Source organism: Cotesia glomerata, linkage group LG6 (assembly GCF_020080835.1).
Source record: "Cotesia glomerata isolate CgM1 linkage group LG6, MPM_Cglom_v2.3, whole genome shotgun sequence".
NCBI lineage: Eukaryota > Metazoa > Arthropoda > Insecta > Hymenoptera > Braconidae > Cotesia > Cotesia glomerata.
This window is the reverse complement of record NC_058163.1, coordinates 2,127,239-2,148,137: the sequence shown is the minus strand read 5'-3', so window position 1 is coordinate 2,148,137 and position 20,899 is coordinate 2,127,239. Positions and strand designations below refer to the sequence as shown.

The window sequence follows — 20,899 nt, the reverse complement described above, 5'->3', positions numbered from 1 at the left end:
ACGAGGTACTAAGTGCATACCTTATTTTTTCAGAGGTCACAGTTAGTTTATACAATTTATACAATAAGGTCGTACTGACCATGGGAAATTTGCAACCCCCTAACGCTTTTGCCGATTTATATCTGTGGATATTCAACCCGCCGGCATTTCTGCATTTGCTGACAGCTTGATCGCCCATTTGCCGACTAATCTACTCATCGTCTGCTCCAAAAATATTTTAAATGCCCCATTTTAAGATCATCATTATTATTATTATTGATTATAAGAACGCGATTTTAAAGGAAAATAATCTATTAAATTATTCACAGAACATCACTGTCGTTTTAAAAATTTCTAAGGTTTTTTATTATTTTTTAAAATTAGCAACATCCAATTATCAGAATACAATCTCTGTATACACTAATGTTAAACAGATTAAATTCTTAATTCTCGTAAACAATCCACAAAAATTATAATTCGTAAAAGTTCCTTACCAAAAATTTCGCATCAAAATTTCGTTATTTCCGACCTGATTTCCCGAATGTTTTAACCTAATTACACCATATCACATTACCAGAAACACCATTAAAACCCTAAGGACACATTGTAAGACAAATTTTTTACCAAAAATGGTAACATTTTGGCATGTCAGTGATCAGTGTCTCAAAGAAGCTACTTATTACTAAAATTACACACCGATAATGCTAATTATTCCCTCGGGGTCCGGTCATCCTGGTAAAAAGGCGCTCTATCTGTATTGCAATTAGCACCATTTCTATCACGGGACAGTGCCCTTTTATTTTTTTTTTTTAAATTCGAACCAATTATCAATCGAAAAATCGAAAAATCGAAAAAACTGAAACTTACTTTTGTGGAAAATAATTAAATCCGTGTGTTAGTTTGTGCTTGCAGTAAATTTGTTAACTCCTCGCCGTGATGGACACAGCACAGGAGTATCATTGCGCTTATCGTTTTCACATCAGAGTCCTTATCAGATATATTTATATAGTATGATGGACAAACCGGAAAATCTCCGGAGGACACAATCGGTAAAATTATAAAACTTTGAATGGTCACATGAAAATTCACTGTTTAAATGAAAAAAATTCACTGAGATGTTTTGAATACACGTGTGATAAGTGGCACATATAAATACATTAATTGTATAAAAAAATAATTGGAATGAAAAGCGCGGGATTTTTTCAACTGGACCACAGTATTGTACAGTATAATAGTAATATATAGTGTATCGGTATATGACTTTCCGGTTCGGTGTCTTGTATTGGACTGTGCAGAGGTGGCACCTTCCAGTTTGAAAACTTACATCTTGTCAGGTAAGTGTGAGCTTTTGCGGTGTGCCACCGGTTGCGTGCGTAAAAGGTACTTCGCGCATGCGTGTGTCCGCGAGTGCGTGCGCAGGACACGTATGTCCATGTCTTTTTATCCTATTTTATTTTATTATATATATATATATATATATATATATATATATATATATATATATATATATTTATATTGTATAAAGGAAGGAATGATACGTATGTACGTAATGTAAGTATCAGTGTAAGTGTATGTCTCTTCATTCGCCTTCAGAGCAACGATATTGCTCCGCCTCTTTCGTTACCCCACCATATACGTGACAATCCGATAAGAGCACCCAGCCACTGTATCCTACATAAACTAACGCTTTGCCGCTTTTTATCATCAACACACAACAATATATAGGTACATATATTATTAAAAATACTCATTTTTTAATAATTATTAATTTTTTTTAATTTTTTTGTTTTAAACGGTAGGTCACTACTGACTATCAACTGTTGATTGTTATATATATTGCCTGTCAATTGTTTTTCTCCCCTTAACATTGATTATGACTTTGTTAAAGAAATGAATTATCAGATTTTCCAAATATTAGGAAAAAATAAAATTCCAGGATCTTAATTTATAAAATATATCATAAAAGTGAAACGTTAGTGTTAGTGTCGAAATTCCTCATAAAATTTTTCTACAATCGGGCTGTCAAAGCTCCAAAAAATTTTACTACCATAACTAATCAGATAACAATATAAATCTATAAAACCTGTGACATGTCCCGTAAAATAATAAGTCAGATCGGCTTTCAGATAATAATTCAAGGCAAAATAAGCCAATAAATGAAAAAATATATAAAAAGCATTAGAAACTCTGAAACAATTCAAGATCCAACTCAATATTATTAAATGGACATTGGAATTTATTTAGCTCGGCAAACGGTGGAGTGCGTCTGTATAGTAATGGTAACGCTCGAGAGGAAATAATAATATCCGAGAGTAAGACCAAGATCTCGATAAATTTTTATTTCCAACTAAGTCGTTAATGGCCACGATTTTCTAAGTTTCAAAAATGGTGAAAAAATGATCTGGCTTCTCTTGATGGCTTGTGAAAACGACAATAAAAAAGGCGGATGATCAATTAAATCAGTGAAATTCGTATCGATTTCCCAGAGCTCGTTATTTATTATTTTATTTAATTCAATTTTTTTTATCGCGATAATAATACCGGTGTTTCTTTTAAACAAACTATATAAATTATTTATTTAATCAATTATTGCAACCGAATTTCTCTCGGTGAAAAAGTTTCAATTTATTATAAAAAAATCTTTCAATGACGATGATCGAATCGAAAAATAAAAAATCAACAAAATAACTATTAAAAAAAAAAAATCAACTATCGGAAAAAATGAAACTTTATTGCCCCCGCTTATTCATATATATATATATACTTTAGTAACGTGCTCGGAATAAATATAATAATAAGTAAGAGCAAGGCTGGATGGACCACGCCCTGTCTCCGTTTTGCTCTCCTTTTCTTTTCTCCATCACCATCATGATCCTCATATTTTTCTCCCGGTGTTTCTCTCAAGCGCGGGCTGCCTTTTTATCGTGGAATATTTCTTCTCTTTCTCTTTTTTTTTTTTTTTTTTTTATCACTTGTGCGCCAGCCACCCGTTCATGGACCCCAAGCGAACTGATTCGCGAGCTCCTTATCCCCGGCGACACAGAGACACGCGGACAACACTGATAGAGACAAGCGAATAGGTGTTAGAGGGACTCTGGCTGATGGTGTAGACATGGCACACTTCCTTTTCTCTATGAGATTTCTAACATACTACAATATATACATACTTATATCTCGATATACAATATATAAATTATATATCGAGTATTTTTTAATTTAAAATTTTTCTTCATTAATTTTCAAGTACCAGAAATTGAAAACAAATCTTTGGTAATTTTTTAAAAAGAAACATGTTGAAAATGAAAATTATTAGAAATTTTTGCTGTAATTTAATTAAAGATGTTTTTTTTTTTTTTTTTTTTTTTTTTTTTAGACAGTTCAAGTTATTTTTTAAAAAAAAAAAAAAATAAAACCGTGCTTTTGACAAAAAAAAAAAAAAAAACACCATTTTCATATATAGTTAGAGCAGTTACGTAATTTACTGGCATTAATATCTGTCGACGTTGTGGAGAAACAGTCTAACTACTCTGTGATTTGATTCCGGAGGAAATTTTCTTCAGTCGATAAAGATAATTTTTCAACAAACAAGATTTTTTAAAACTTCAAAATAGTTTGATTTTAGTGAAAGTAAATTTTTTTTTAAAACTAAACAATTTATAATTTAAAAAAAAATATCCAGAACTATATAACTGACCAATTTAAAATTCGAATAAATGTCTAAATACAAATGATTTCTTCCGAGACTTGACCAACATCCGAATCGTCCTTCCGCAAATGTATTATATCACTTAATATTGAAGGTGGTTAAAAATCTAACCGGTTAATGACTTTCAAAAACGAATTCCAGTTACTCAACATTATCCAAGGGTCTCTTAGTCTGGGTGGTTTATTTAAAAGCTTCACCGTAAACACTACCTGGACCAACTCTATAGTTCTCATCCTGTAGTTCCAGTAGTTTGTTATTATTGTTGTTGTTGTTGTTGTTGTTGTTGTTGTTATTTGGTTAACATAGTTATCTTGCTTACCAAGAGTACCAACTCGGAACTTGTGTTACACTCAACCAGGCCGGATAGACAGGTTGTCCAGATTCCACGGAAGGTCGTTTGCTTGCTTATATGCCTGACTCTTTTCATCAGCATCAACATCAACATGAGCACAAGCTCCTCTAACCAGCACCTCTAACGCCCGACGGCTCTTATTTATCTTTCCATTTAAATAATAATAATAATCATCATCATCATTCATCCGGATATTTTATATTAATTTATTAATTTACGAGCCTCGCCGTTAAACCTGTCAATAATAGAAATTTGCTACTGAAATTTAATTCCGATTCTCGACTCAGAAAGGGCTAAATTTTGAATATCAAAAGGAAATACTATATACAACTATTGACACTAAATGATATAATAAACTCTATATCATATTAATTTAAATAAATATTCATTTATTATTAATCCGAAAATTTTTTAATTAAATTAAATAAATTAACATTCTAAATACAATTAAAATAAAATAAGGTGACGAATAATTGGTAGTTCTATTATAAATAATATTTAATTACTGTTTAGTTATAAAATTCCAAATACCAAATGCCAGGCCGGTATTGAATGGATTGATGAATGAATAAATAAATAAATAATTTGTTAAAGTTTTAATAAATAACAAAAATAAAAAAGGTTAAATCGCGTGGTCTGGATTTCGCGCCGTGGGCAGACACGGGTTGTATAAAAGGTACGCGGAGAGAAAGCAGAATTTCTTTTTTTTATTTCCCAGTTTGCTGCAGACTGTCTCGTTCTCTCTTTAGAGACATATTACAAGAGTTAATATTATAATGTAAAAAATCTAAAAGTAAGCGAGCTTTTAATCTGGATTACGACAGATATTTCCTTTTTCAACCTTATACATTATTTTTATTTTCTTTTTTTTTTTTTTTTTTTTTTTTTTTTTTTTTTTTTAAATGTATCGTTATAATTATTATTATTTGCAAGTTTTAAACTTTTTGCCGGACAATTGTAGGCAATTCATGGGATGAAATAAAATTAGTAAGATGCAAGATGTTGAATGTGAGATGTAAGATGGATGGAGGTTAGAATTAACCGGATATGACGACCGGTAGGATATATCATATTTCTTTTATAAGCTAGAGTTGTCATACAGAGATAAAAAGAGTCACAAAATGGCGTACAATTGAAATTAACAGCCATTCATGCTTTTTACCATAATTCTTTCGAAAAATTTTTTCGATTGTTAAAAAATTTAAATCATAGATGTCAATCATTTTTAATAGAAAAAATATTCCTCTATCATTACTAATGATTAAAAAAAAGTGAGCAAATAATTTTTATCAACGTTAGATATGTTTAAAATATTAAAAAGTTCTTCTCGCGTCTTTTAATTAATTTCGCGCGCTTACTGTCGCGACATCTATGTATGTCATGTTCCATATTTTAGATATTGGTGGAAATTATGTTTTATTAAAATTTTTGCTGAACAAATTATAAGAATCTTTCAATTGGTCAACGAGATTTTAAGGATAATTTAGAAAAAATATTATCAGTTGATTAAAATAATTGGAGTAATTATTTTCGAAAAAATTTTTCTTGAAAGCAAAGTCAAAAATAAAAAAGTCTGAGAACATAAAATCCACCAAAACACATAAAACTAAAACTCTAAAGCATCCTTACAATAAAACTTGTAAATAAAAAACTCTAAGACTTAGTTAAAAGTTAAAAGACAATTTTATCGGAATAAAGTAAAAAAATAAAAAAATAAAAAAAAAACGTAATCACGATGATCATTTCTATTTTAGGTATACGATGAATCACATGGATGGAAGAGCTCCAAACCCATGGAATGGAATGGAACGGAATGGAAGAATTTGCCAGGTTCTCAACTGAACCGTCCATTGATATCAAGACACCAATAAATTTTATTCTTGCTGATGTCAGGTGAGTTTTTACATTTTGTTTTCAGTTTTGCTCAATTTTTTCGCTAATAATAATAATAATAATAATGACAAAGACAAAAAAATTAAAAAGTTTTGAGAAAACAGTAAAATAAGCGGTCCAATGAGATTTACCCGAAGTTAAGACCACCAAAAGAAAAACATTGACGGGTACTATGCAAAGGGGATTTAAAAAGGGGCGAGATGCGGTCAAGGATGAAATCAAAAGGGAGATACCTTTTTTTTATTAACACTTGGACTAATGTAATTTAAAAACCCAAGCTTCATTTTTTTTCTTTATTTTTATTTTCCCTTTTCTTTATCATCTTTCAATTTAAAATTTCAGTTCAAAAAAATTTTTTTTCTTCCAATTAAAAGATGTAGAAAATTTTTTTCTTTATTTTGAACTCGTCAGGAATATTTAAAAATATTTTTTCCGCCATGTTTAAAGATAAAAGATAAATTTAAAAATTAACGATTTAAAAATAAAATTTCGATGTTGGTTGAACGTTTTTAAGCAGTTTAAGTTTTTAAAATACTGTAGATGAAGGTCGACAGCAATTTGATTCTTTTTCTTATGACGTCTTTAAATACACGTGTAAAAGAGATAGTTCCCCGTCTATACACATATATATATATATACCTGTTAATGCATGTTAAAAAATAAAACAAATAAAAGAAGAAAATAAGAAAAAGCTTGAGCATAGAATCATAATAATAATAATTATTATTATTATTGTCGTTATGATTATTTTTATTTAAAAAAAAAAAAGATTTGGTATTTGTGATTCGCGTGTATAAAACCAAGGGGAAGAGAGAAAAGATTAAACGACTGTATATATAGAGACGGTCAAACAGAAACAGTAATAATCCGATGGATCTTTTTATTATTGCTGTTAATTTAAAAGTTTTTTTTTTTTTTTTTTTTTTTCTATCGAAAATTCACATTCCCTTTCACTTTAGTCTTCTCACACATCAGTTGTGTTTATATGTATATAAGATGTCTTTAGTTTTCGTTGATTAATAAAACTTTTAAAATGATGACGGTATTTATTTTAAATTTTTTGTTAATATTCAAATTTATATATGTTGTTTGTTATTCACTGATACTGACTCAATCATTATTATTATTATTATTATTAACATTAATATTTCAAGGTTTTTTTTTGTGGATACTTTTATGACTGGCGGTTCCATAAATTGTTACAAATTTTATTACAATATTTTTGAGATAATTGTCTGGGATTTACAATACTATTAGCTTTATGAAAATTCCAGCAAAGACATAAACCTAATAATTAATACTAAATGTATCTCTGATTGACTGGTTAACAATATTAAAAATTATTTTCCAATAGTTTACCATGCTATAATTTTAACAAAAATAAAATTATTAGCAATATCGAAAAAACTAGTTTAAAAAATGATTAATCAAAGTCTAACGCAAAAACAGAGAGTATTTGGCAACTATCTTCGCTTGACTGTTGGTAATATACGGAATATGACGCGTCGGTAAGCGCGCAAAATTCTTCTAACTTAATTGAATGAATCTCTCAACACATTTTTAAAGACATTTTTAATGATTTTTAATCATTTTCACCAATAGAAAACCATTTTTCTCAGTAAAAAAATTTTTTTTCTATGAATAAAATATTTCCTATTGGTTGATACCAACACGATTACAATCCCCGATAATTACCATAGGCTTTTAATTACTGTAGCATTTATCTACATCAGACACCATCACGTATAATACATTCTACATCTTTCTCTATCGTCAATATCGTGTTCATAAACTTTAATGGTTATTAACGTTTGAATATTTATAATAACAGTGTATCGACTATCAGGCAGGAGGAGGAGCGTCGTTTGAAGTGAAGCCGTTGGGTAGGTGGAATATATTAAAAATAACATTTATTAATCATGCATCTCCGAGTCTTGAGTGAAAATAAAAAATAAAAAATAAAAAATAAAAACTCACCCGGTACGAAGAGTTGCGGTAGGTCCAGAAGTTGTTAAACCAAGTTCCGCAGAAGCGGTCGACGGATCAGCAGCGACAAGTTCCGACAAAACCAAAACAGTTGTCGTAGTATTGGTAGGAACAGAATTTCCATTGACAGCACCAGAAGGTGCTGCTCCTCGAGGAAGGTCATCTTCGTCGTGCTGATGAAGCTGAAGCTGGGGATAGTGATGAAGGTGGAGGGTCGCGGTATTTCCTACGTTGGTGGTTACCGCGTGTCTCACGTTTACGAGATTTCGCGTCGATTGAGGGGTCGCTGGTGGAGATGGTGAAGGATTCGGAGGAGGATATTCGACTACCTGGACCCGATCTGCTTCACTCTCATAGATTATTTCTTTGTCGTGGGTGTACATCACGGTTTTTTGGCCATCGTTATAGATCAAGTCGATCATTTTGTGTCCTAAGCCTGTCGAGGGACTTGACTGAGGACTACGACCGTTTTCCTCCTCCTCCTCCTCCTCCTCTTGGTGGTGATGGTGGTGGTGGTGGTGGTGGTGGTGATGGTGCGGATGATGCTGGTGGTGCCGCTGCTGGTGGTGCTGATTGTACTTGTGGTGTATGTGCTCTGTTTCGTGGAGATCCATCACATTGACTGGTTGCATTGTCGCTAAAAGCACTTCGTCATTTTGATTTTGGTTGCTCAGACAGGATGACGCGGGAGATATCGGTCCTTCTTGAACCTACCAATCAGATATTAACAAGTTATTCAGGGCTAAGTTGTTATTTTTTTTTTTTTTTTAAATCAATTTTTTCGAGAGACAATCAAGTTGTCATGTGGCGCCCCATGGAGTTTAGGAAAATGATCATAGCACCGCAGTAGTTAATAATACGACAAAAATATTTAAAAAGATTTTATAGTAAATAAGTTTTGTGAGCTACTGATATGGGTTTATTATAAATATTTAATAAAGTTTAAATTTTCCAAGTTCAAGCTGTTTTTAAAATTAATAACCACGTTTCAGGGATTGTCGCCCAAAATTTCTTATGAAATAGCCTCCAGCGCCTTAAATTTATATATTTTTTTTTTTTTTTTTTCTAAAAAATGTCTCTATAAGCCTTATAGGAAATTAACTAAACCAAAAAAAAAATAACTAAATTGAAATAAAAATGTAAAAAACAAAACTGTCTCGTTAAAAAAGGTAAAAAATCAATATGCTAATTAAGTGTCTCGGATCACTACATACTCTTCATTATTAATGAACTGGCTTATTTTATACCAGAGAGAATTTTAATAACCAGCGTTATAAGATCTGGCGATAAGAATGCCCATGACGTGATTTACAACATAATGATTAACAGGAAAAAAAAAAAAAAAAATAAATAAATAAATAAAATACATACCGGGGACATGGTGGTGTCCTGTATATGAAGAGTTGAGTTATCGGCGTCGTCAGTGCAAGTCGACATCCTTATCAGAGTCAAAAAATACTAGTCAGTACTAGCAATTTAAATGATTTTTGACTTGAGCGTCAGACAGGCAATGCAACAGGTTAAATATCACAGGAGCTGGTATATCTATGGCACATCAATTGATGAGGGGCACCTGTACCTTTTAAAGAGCAGAAGCATTCCAGGAATAATTCCAGAAGCATAACAAACAGGTATAATACAGTTGGTTATAATAAAAAAAAAAATAAAAAATAAAAAAAGGATCGTAAATCGAAAAACCAGAACTTGAAACCACTATGCAAACAAAAGTATAATAATTTCATTCATGTAACTCATTGACGGATGAGAGAACAAGGAAGAGTGGTGTGTACCAGCAGAAGAGCAGGCCAGTTTCATTCTTCTGTTGGTTGTTGATATCCAGCAACCAACCTGGCAAGCAACTTTAAGTAGCCATACGGGAAATAAGAATTGGCGTGTCTGTTAGTGTCTGTTAGTGTCTGGTAGTGTCTGGTGTCTGGTGTCTGGTCACGACGAGGTTAGCATCACAGAGTTTAAACAGAACCGTTTGAGACTAAAGAAAGAAGAATCATCAGCATCATCAGCATCAGCATCACCATCTGGGATAATGTATAATAGTAGCAAGCTTCGATACGCTATAACATCAGCAAAAGCATCTAAAGAGCAACCAGGGAGGAGGAGGAGGAGGTAAGATGGAGCAGGTTCAGCCGGTCTAACCTGATTCTCCAAAGGACCCACCTCCGTTTGTATTTCAAGTAGCCGCACGCCCTCGCGCCCTCCTGGCTACTCTACACTACGCTCTTAGATGTATTTGCTTCTTAAACACGGTCAAGTAACGTCTGAAACAACAACTTTGTCTTTCATAGATCGACACTGGACCAACTCTCTAACAATCTAAATCTCTTTTGAGTCTTCCATCTAAATGGAGATTGTGCTTTTCGGTTAGAAATTATCATCAAGGTCATCCGGTTCGCGGTTTGTGCAAGTGATTTTTTAAGTGTTCAAGGGCTTTTCTGGTGTAGAAAGTGCTGTAACCGTTTGTCCGAATATTCCACAGAGAAACCTCTTAGAAAGCAGGAGCCATGATATTATTCTGGAGCTTGAGAATTCGATTTCGGATTCCCAACGCTCAGAAGTAGCAGGTGGAATCCAGATTTTTCATTGTATTTTTTTGTTTTTTTTTTATATATTTTCATTTATTTCGTTGAAAAAGACAAAATATAGAAATGCAAAATGTTTAAATTAGATGGATTTTGATAAAAGTTATATTTTTATTTCATTTTTATAGTTTTTTTTTTTTTTTTTTTTTTGTCCATATTATTATTAGAATAAACATGAAAAATCCATCAAAACATTGAAACCCATGAATAATTAAAATTTTTTTTTTAATAGGAAAAAATGGATAATTTTGTTTATTTTTATAGTTTACCATGATTACAACACTAAAATACTTCTAAAAAGGCTCAAATACGCAATTTAAGTGATTTTAATGCCTCGAATAGATGTTTGTGGTTTCTGGTTTTTCGAAAAGTGTCAAAAAGCAAAAATAAAGTTAAGAATAACTCACGTGTATGTGTACAGGAGTGAAGTGATGATTAGATGAAAATTTGAAAACTACAAACTACCAAAGTGATAACTAAAAAACTACCGAATCACATTGTCCGTAATAATAATCATCGCATTTTCCACCACACCACTTGATAAATCATAGTAACCATAAATGTTTTAAAATTAATACGGAATATATATATATATATATATACGTAAAACACCGTAAAAAAAAAAAAAGAAAAAAAAAAAAACACACTTAATATCACAGAAGACAGTTTGTCTTCTCACGCATCCTCAAAATCGAAATGAACCATCAGCACAAAATTCACTATAGTTATCAAAGCAACAACAACAAAAATAGTAACAAACAATTATTATTATACTATTTAAAATAGTGTAAACTAATATTAATAAGTTAAAAATGAATAATCGGAAGCGAAACGTCGTCGCGTACACACTACACAGAGTTCTCTTCTCTGGAAGAACAACATGGCCGCCTCGACTCCCAGCATCCAAGAGTTCCTTTTTCCCCTTTCTCACCCACCGTCTTCGTCTGAAAAGAGTGATCTATACCTATATCGACGTACCATAAAGGTATCTTGCTTTAACTTAAGAGCTTTAAAGGAACTGTTCTTGTCTTGCAGCCGCCTACTGGACCAAAGTCTCTATCCCACTCCGAGGGGATCCAATGTAATATTAAAGAGAGATAAACTTTTCTGTCTCACCTGTGCTCTCCCACTACTACTACCTGCTTCCACTACTCAAGTGGTTCTTTGTCAGTGTGTGGATACTTGTTGGGCAGAAACTTTACCTGCATGTGTTGAATCTGAGATACCCAAGCCAGCCTCCCACCATTCAGAGCATGGCTTGACGACGGTCAGCTACACCGATACTCAAATTAAGCCGATCCAAAAGTGCTTCCCAGGTAATTTACTTACCAACGCACTTTTACGCTTTTACAAATTTATTATTTTTTCAAATTTCAAAATCTCTGCAGTTTCAATTTCGTGACTAATAACGCACCTGGTCCTTGATGTTACTCTGATAAATGTTGGCTTTTTTTTTTCTCAAGCTTTAATCAAGTTGGCAGCTTTCTGATGTTGGACGGATGCAAAAAATTTTTAATTCCAAGGAGAAGGGCAAAAAGAGAAGCAGAGGATTCTGAGGAACTAAAATAAAAGAGGATGATGATGAATAAAAATAAAATATCAAATGATGAAGTTAAAAAAGGAAGATGTGAAAAATGGGATACTGAGATAGAGAGAAGAATCGCCTGAAGCGCTACGTGTATAATGGTCGAAGACTAACCTGAAACTCCTCAAGTCCAGAATGAAGGAGAGAGAGAGAGAGAGAGAGATAGAAAAAAAAGAAAAAAAAAGAAAAAAATATAAAAATAAAAAAATAAGAAATAAGATGAGGTTTGTGGAAGGGGTTGTTGGTAAGAAGAGATGCGATTGCTATTGGAAAATTTTATATTCGGTTGTGATATATATTTCTCAGTCAATGGAGATGTTTTCGATTTCTTCCAGACATTTATCGTCTGCAAAATATTGTTATAATTCTCTATTTGAATATTTTTCCACTATAAAAAATCAAATATGTTTAGAGAATTTAGAACCAAACAAAAATCCAACTAATAATAACCATTTTTTATTTTTGTTTAAAAAAAAAATAAATTGTTGATATAATTTTTTTCTGGATAAGTTTATTCGAAAAAATAACTCCGGTAAATAATAAACAAAATTTTCTGGTATCAAACAAAAATATATTAGTGGATTAGACCATTTAAAAATTCTCTTTATAAAGTTTTTCTGATTACAGTATTTAATCCCATGAATTTTCTTATCAATTATTAGAAATATTTTTATAACGTTTAAGAATTTAACAATTTCCAATAAAAATTAAAACAAAAATATTTTGTTCCATTATATTTATTAGCCGTGTCGAATGTTGCTCCAGGATATTTTAAAAAATTATTCAACCTTTATTTTCAATTTTCACGGGCACAAACAAAATTTTCTAACAATGTTAAACATAAAAACTAATTAAAAATTTTTAAAATGGTAAAAGAGTCAAAAACAAAATGAATATCAGAGTATATTGTTGATAAATAATTAAATAAATCATAATGAAGGAGGTAATCACCGAAGAATGCAAAAAAATAATGTTATCCTGAGTATTAAGCAGTAGTATCCTATTTAAAAGGATATTTATAAACATATGTATATATATGTATGATATATATTCATTGCCTATCCAGTCATTGGACTCACCATCTCCCATCTCGAGATCTCATTCGCTTAAACTTTATATATAGAGTTTAAAACACTCGAGCATTTTAAACCCCACCATTACATTACATTACATTACACTCACAGACATGTATATATATATATATATATTTATATCTGTTCATCCTCCATCAGATACTGTGAGTGTATACGTAGTACAGTGCCTATAATACATACTTTAGAGCCTCCGCGGTAACCGCGATACGGTTCTCAACCTACAGCGTTATTTTCAATCGCCAGTACTTATTCATTCAGTTTTAACCTCAATGTTAAAGATCTTACGCGTCATTTACTCTCAGAAAATAATACACTCCTCTTATTAATTAAAGAGAAGTGAGAAAAGATGAAATTATTTATTTTTCAGTAATTTTTTATAGGCTGAAAAATAATTGGAAAATTAAGTTACGTTAAGTTGCAAATTTTTGATTAATTTTTCTTCAATGTTGTAATTTAACCAAATCGAATTGATATGATTTTTATTGATTTGTTTTGGTTGTATTTGAAATAAAATAATATCTAATGCAACAATAGCCTGATCAGTGTGACTTTGATGACGTCTTTTTATAAATAAAAATAAAAAAAATAAATCGGTCTGTTGGTTCAAAATTCGTGGGTAGTTGGTATTCTCAGTATTGGGTCTAGTCTTATATATATCTGTGTACTGCCCAGAATTTTAACGCCTGAAAAGATTCTAGTGACCTGAACTATTATATATATATATAGAAAAAAAGGGAAGGTGCATAGTTGTGTAGATCAAAGGAGATACACCTGTCGAAAAATGTTCCCTACTCTCCCTAGTAGATGCTTTACTCGCTAGTGGTCCTGTCCTTACAATCTTTTACCTGCGCAACTAACAATAAGATGTCTAGTGTAAGACGTGTTATTATGTCGAGTGGAGTAGGCCCTCCCCGGGATTACAAGCTACGAGGCACAAAAATTATCTAAAACGGGATAATAAGAGAAAAGAATCTATACATATATGGGGAAAATTTTAAATCTACCCTAGCAAGTGCTACTACAATTAAGTAAAGCGGATTATCGGATAAGATTTTCCAATTTTAGAAACTTGGAAAATTTCGGGGCCTGCCTTTTATTTGTTGAAGACTATAAATTTTATTTGTGATTAAGTAGCGTGGTTAATGCTTCTTATTCTATCCTAAGCGTGTTGGTGCAAGATATTAATGATTTTAATAAGGAATACCTAGATTTAAATTGATAGATTTTTTTAATAATAATAATAATAAATTTTTTTCGGGTCTAAATATGTAACTAAATAATTTGGTTGAAAAAAAATGAACTTTAATTATTTCAAAAAAAAAAAAAAAAAAAAAAAAAAATAAAATTGAAATTCCTTATTGGTTCTAATAAATAAAAATAACTGATTATTATTATTAAAACGAGAAAAAGAGAAAAATAGCTTCAGCAGCGGCAGCATCATCGAGATAAGAAGATTTGCTATGCGTATTATATTTATAGACATATAAGTATCATGTATGCGTGGAAATAGGTTCTATGCGTGTCTATAGTATTTTACATTAGGTAACCGTGACTCGATAAATCCCGAGGGCTGGCGATTAAAAGGAAATATTATATAGTTAAGTTGGAAAACTGCAGCATGGTGAACGGGTTCTCTGAAATAGTATATTATCTTGGTGATGTAGTCGACACTCTGTTAAAAAGTTTAAAAATAAAATTTATTAATGGTAACTTTAATGTACTATTAATTTTATCCCCGTCAATTATTTATACATTTTTACTATTTTTATATTAGTTAAAATTTTTTAATCTTTTTTTATTGCTTCTCTTGGTAAATATATTAATTATACCTACCGGTTAATTAAATAGTTAATTAAGTAAATCCTGTTATTTATAATCTCAAATATTTTTAATATTTGATTATTCAGAATGAAAATAAATAAACGGGTTATTAATTTTACTAAAATATAATAATAATAATAACAATGATAAAAGTAAAGAGTTAAGGATATGTTGAATGCCTTTGGATGTGCAGAAGTTAATTTGGTTTTAAATAGATGGAAGATTGTCGTAAATCGGAGCACTCGGGAAGTCTCTTGTTTACAAGCCGCCAGAGTTTAAAAGACACTCAATAAATGACTGAGCCACGATGGATACCGAGGAGGCAAGGAGGATGTTTAACTTATAAGTATACTTTTGCACCCTGCCGATATATATATCGAGAGCACCGGGAGTTATGATCGGTAGCAGAAGAGAGAAAGAGAGAGAGAGAGAGAAAGAGAGAAAGAGAAAAAGAGTTCTTGGAAACGACGCCCCACGGAATCGTCTCGCATGCCTGATCATAATTAATAATCCCTGTAACAGAGAACGGACTGTATTTATAAAGACTTGGAGCCTGTGCTACAAGTATCAGCCGCATCGCGGTGATATCAACGATCGAGATCCCGTCCAGACTTACTCCACCATCAGCAGATCCAGATAGATTGTGATACTGCGTGAGAACGAGAGAGAAGAAAAAATAAAAAAGAAAAAAGAAAAAAATGAACAAGCTGACATGAAATGTATAAAATATATATGTAGATTGGTGGGTTATGCTACCAAGGGGATGCTGCTTTCTGCTTTCTGCTTTCTGCTTTCTGCTTTGAATCAGGAGCAAGAAAACCGACGCCCACTAACTTGTCTGCGGACTTGCTTGTATTACCAATAAGTGAGATTGTAATTACTATTTCCCCTCTTTTAAATTCTTTTTTTTTTTTTTTTAGCTTTTAACTATACTTTCATATATATAATATAAATCTATGTAAGTTGTGATCTTATATATCTCAAGCTTAATAAAGATTCTGCTAATTTCTTCCTCCCATTGATTGAGTATATTAAAAGGTGGTTTAATGGAATAAAAAAAAAAAAATTGTTTTAAAAATAATAATTGACTTTTCAGTCATGATAATTAAAAATAAGTTGTTACAGATAAAAATTTTAAATAAGAAAATGAAAGTATGTATTTTACAAAAGTAACTGTCAGAGTCAAAGGATAGGATTTGCTCTGGAGTGAATGACGATAAGCTGTGTCCCCTGTTCCCTGTTCTTTCTTCCCTGTTCCTTGCTGAATGTCTCTCTTATCTTGGGGTAAATCGGCGCCACGCTTGGTCGCTACTCAATTCCTGCTGCTCCTTCGGCTGTCTCACAGCTATTATACATACAAATACAAATACATGAAATAAATTAAAATAAAATATAAATAGCTGTATGAAATGTATGTACTTAAAATTTTTAGGCGTTTATTTTTCTACAAGCAAATTAGAAAAGCCATTGGAGCAAGTCGTGTCGCGTGTTACATTTATTATTATTATTATTATTATTATTATTATTATAGATATAAATTGCACATCTACCAATCTATCTGCATATGTTTATTTATATATCATAAATTGCAGAAGGATAATATTATTTAGTGTAAGGATTAAGAATGACTGAGAGAGTTTATAAAGGGATTTAATGATTTAATGCTTCAAGACACATATCATTGTGAATATATGTTATATATTATTTATTTTTTTAATTAACTTTTACTATTTTTTATCTTAATAAATTATAACTTATTATATCCGTAAATAATTTTGAATTAATCTAATTATTTATTAAATATTTAATTTTTAATTTAATAAAATTTAAAAATATATAATCTGGTCATAGATAGATTAAATATGATTATCATAATCATTTGCCATTATTATTATTACGATACATAATTAAAAAATTAAATAACCGAGTAAAATAAATACGAAAAAAAAAAAATAAAAAATTCGTAAAGATAAGTCGTGTAAACAGTATTTAAGTATATATAGAACAAAATGTAAATTGATTATAAAATTGTTGAAACATATATCGAAAACCCCAATAGCTTTTTTTATTAACGATAATATTTAAAAAAAATTTATGGAAATATTTCACCGTGATTAAAAATTTAATTATAATTTAAAAGTCCAAATTATTTGTCCGCAAAACTTGTTTTATCTCGATAATTAAAATTCGCAATAAAAAATTTATTAAAATAATTTAAATGTCGAAGGTCATAGCATCTGTTGCATAATCTTTTTCGTCCAAATATACTCACATCAGTATATCAGTTTAAATAAACTTAAAAAAAAAAAAAATAATTATCGAATAAATTTATTACTGTCTGCGATATGTTGCTTAAAATTGACACTTACAAAATCACTACGATTATTCACTTAGTTTTTAATTTTTTTCAATATATAAACGCTATACTTTTATTTTAAATTCTGATTCATAACTAATATTTTTTAAATAATAACATGATAGTTATTATCGATTAAATTCCAAGGCTTTTTATTTATATATCTTTTATTATATTGCAATTATTATCGATATTTATGTCACGGGTTGTTTTTTTTAAATTAAGAAGGTATTTAATTTATTTAGTGAGTAATAAAAATTGGTGACCGACGACTACTGAAGATTGAGATTGAAATATAAATAATTGTATTAAATTAATAAAATATAAGCAAGTCGAAGGTGAGATTAGATACCCGTCCAAGTTCTCACAGCTAAAGGGTGAAAAATGTCCCGTCAGATAAACCCATTCATTTCTTAATTTGAGTCTTATAGCTTAGCATATCTATCTATCTAATATCCTAGTAGATATTATTATTATTATTGTTGTTGTTGTTGGGCATATAGTTTAAGTAAAACTCCCATACCCGGTAGAGAATACCTCTTGCTGACCACTAGATCCGGTTTAGCAAGTTTCCGGATTCCCGGGTCCCGAGTGTTGGGTCTCCTCGGGGTCATCTTGGGTCCTCAGCACCCTTTTTAATTATTTTTATTATGTCCGGTTTTACTGTAAGGACCTGCTGGACTATACAACAGAGTACCGTTTATATTCCTCAAAATAAAGAAGAGAAAAAAAAAAAATAAAAAATGTTTGGCTCCCCCATATATTTAGCTCCTGACTCCTACCAGCAATACCAGCACTAGTGTCCTTAGGCGCTACCGTCCAATGGTCATACGCATAAATTACCCCAATAATCCGGTTTTGTAATACCTAAAGCTTGTGCTAGTATAGTGGACTACTGATGGTATACTAGTGAAAATCGTGAGACTGAATTATTATTTTATTATTTTATTTGATACCGAGGAGGGACACATGATCTTGGAGGGGTCACCTGCACAAGATTGACCTAGACATGCGACATTACAGTACAAAACATAAACTTGTTTTTAAGAGCATCATTCCTGAGACTGCGAGAGGGATGATGACCATTGCATTCACGTATAACTATCAAATCGAGGCTCGAGGGATGACCACCGTCCATTGGGGTTAAATCCTGTTTATAAAAGATTCTTCCTCATTTCCTGGACGGTGGGAACCAAAACCTGATTATTTGTGCTTTATGGTGGAAACTGTTTTTTACCGAATCAGAACATCTTCTTTCAGAATAGCCAGAGTCATACTTGTGTGTTGATGTTCACATATAATATGATGACCGTTGCAGCCGGACAATATTGTTGCTAAACAGGCTCCATCCACGATATAATTTAAACGTAAACGGTTATAACTTGAAATACACATTTTTGTTTGGAGATTATATTATTACACCGGACTCGTAATGCATAGGTTAACCGACAAGCGACAAAACGACTAAACGAGTCCTTTCAGGAAGATACCACTTTTTATTTTTATTATATTAATATATACATATATCTAAAGTTTTAACTTGCTGAAATATTTTTGTATTAAATATAACCGACGTTCTAGTGCCGTTAAATTCCATCGTAATTATTATATTAATTTATATTGATTGACAATTGGATGGGAAATTGATAAGAAATAAAATTTAGATTTATTGGTTTTATTTATAGTGCATAGTTTGTAATATTGTAAATAGTGTTTTTATTTTTATTTAACGATTTATAAATCTTAATATACCGAATACATAAACCGTTTATAAAGTTTAATGAGCAGACGGAAGTTTTGAATTAATCATAATAATTTAAGTTTAGACGGTTATTTATAATTATAAAAATCATCAGCACCCAATCGAATAAAATCAAAAAGGTATTTTTGATTTTTTATCCTTATATTTTACCTGAAATTCAGCTCAGATGTTATAATATGCATAATTTAAACATTTATTGATGATTTATAGACGGCGTATTTATCACACATGTATAATAAGTCACACTAAAATTCATAAAATAAATTTAGTCATTATATTTATTATTATTATTATTATATATTTACCACATCATCTTTATGTAAAATAATCTTTAATCTAAAATAAAATAAAAATATGGTGAATTTTTTAATTTTTACAGGAAATTGAAAAAATTTCGAAAACTTTGTAAGTTAAATGTTGGGCCAAAAATTGAAAAAAAAAAAAAATAAAAAAAAGTGACTCCTTTCTCTTTTATCATTTGGCCCTCTCGAGAAATCGAAGGCTGATGGTTGGAAGGTCGTCTTCGGGAGCAGCGTACGGGGCGTGGCTGGGAGACGCATTTATTCGTTGTTCGCCGTGTGTTATCTCTTTCAGTCTTCTTGGTCAGAGACTCAAGCCGGCTCTCTCTGGTCTCTGGTCTCTGGCTCGTCTCATCTCCAGCACACAGCACTCTTTTTTTATTCTGTTATTATTATCTCTTTACTTGTACGTCTTTAAAAGTTGCCAAGAGTGGAGTAGAGTGGAGTAGAGTGGAGCTCTGAGTTGGAGAGCACGCATGGCATCCTCCTCATCCTCCTCATTCTCCTCATTCTCCTCATTCTCCTCATCCAACTTGGTTTTATTTCTTAGCTCTTCTCTTGGTATAGGCCTGTTATCTCTTCAGGCACGTCCGCGTATTCTTTTTTATTTTATTTCAAGTATTTTTATTTATTTTATTATTTAGTCCGCTGCTCTACTCGTTGAGATATGCTACCTATCTTCTACCTTTTACCATCCTTGTATCTTCTCATGGGATATCCTATTCTATTTCTATTATTATTATTATTATTATTATCATTATCATTATTTTGTTATCCTCGCTTTCAGATATTATACTGATTATGATAGTGAGTTGTTGATGCTGGTAAATGTATTTTTATGTTATCATTGATCCTTAACAAAATCTATTATCAATTGATATTGTGCCTGCTTATTCTATAATAGAACCAGGCATCATATATTTTAATTGATATTAACATATATCATATGTAATTCACCAATATTTTAACAAAACATAATTTATAATTTCAAACGGTATAAACATCAAGACACATACACTGATAAAAATTTTAACTTGACTCAAGAGCAAAAATCTTGAACCAAGAACACCAATTGGAAGAAAATGAATTTCTTGAGTCAAGATATATTTTCTTAATTCAAGAGAATCTATCTTGATTTGAGAATTTTTCCTCTTGGCTCAAGAAATTCATTTTCTTCCAATTGGTGTTCTTGGTTAAAGATTTTTGCTCTTGAGTCAAGTTGAAATTTTTATCAGTGTATATAACATACATGCGTGGTTATACCGTCGTTGTACTTTTCCAATCGGCGCTTACAGTTTACAAACCAATATATATATATATATATGTGAATATAAGAAAGAACTCATCTTAAAGTCAACTCACGGATTGATTCCACGGAGACTGGTCGTCGATTCCAGACAAGAACGGAAGCGACAAAAAGCGCGTGCCCATCACTCTATATATATATATATATATTTATAATGTATCTG

At 31.1% G+C, this 20,899-nt stretch overlaps 2 protein-coding genes across 10 annotated transcripts in view; one reads left to right on the top strand and one right to left on the bottom strand.

Moving 5' to 3' along the window:
- Positions 1-11,080, bottom strand: part of LOC123267474 (protein grainyhead) — a 31,552-nt gene extending 20,472 nt beyond the window's left edge. For 2 of the 6 annotated variants that reach the window (XR_006510047.1, XR_006510046.1), the window contains exons 1-3: positions 10,921-11,080; positions 9,288-9,495; positions 7,908-8,626 (exon numbers count right to left, since the gene is read on the bottom strand). Coding sequence is in view for 4 of the 6 variants with exons in the window: in XM_044732119.1 (XP_044588054.1) it covers positions 7,908-8,626; positions 9,288-9,353 (785 nt within the window). In the remaining 2 variants the exon portion in view is untranslated. The remainder of the gene's footprint in view (positions 1-7,907; positions 8,627-9,287; positions 9,496-10,920) is intronic. The other 4 variants (XM_044732119.1, XM_044732116.1, XM_044732117.1 and 1 more) reach the window with 4 other exon arrangements.
- The window catches only part of LOC123267506, a 28,783-nt gene extending 16,768 nt beyond the window's left edge, over positions 1-12,015 (top strand). Inside the window, exons 3-5 of one of the 4 annotated variants that reach the window (XR_006510051.1) lie at positions 5,792-5,930; positions 11,549-11,829; positions 11,977-12,015. Coding sequence is in view for 1 of the 4 variants with exons in the window: in XM_044732176.1 (XP_044588111.1) it covers positions 11,394-11,829; positions 11,977-12,002 (462 nt within the window). In the remaining 3 variants the exon portion in view is untranslated. Of the gene's footprint in view, positions 1-5,791; positions 5,931-6,020; positions 6,197-7,761; positions 7,903-11,201; positions 11,830-11,976 lie in introns of those variants that run through there. The other 3 variants (XR_006510053.1, XR_006510052.1, XM_044732176.1) reach the window with 3 other exon arrangements.
- Positions 12,016-20,899: the final 8,884 nt, after the last annotated feature.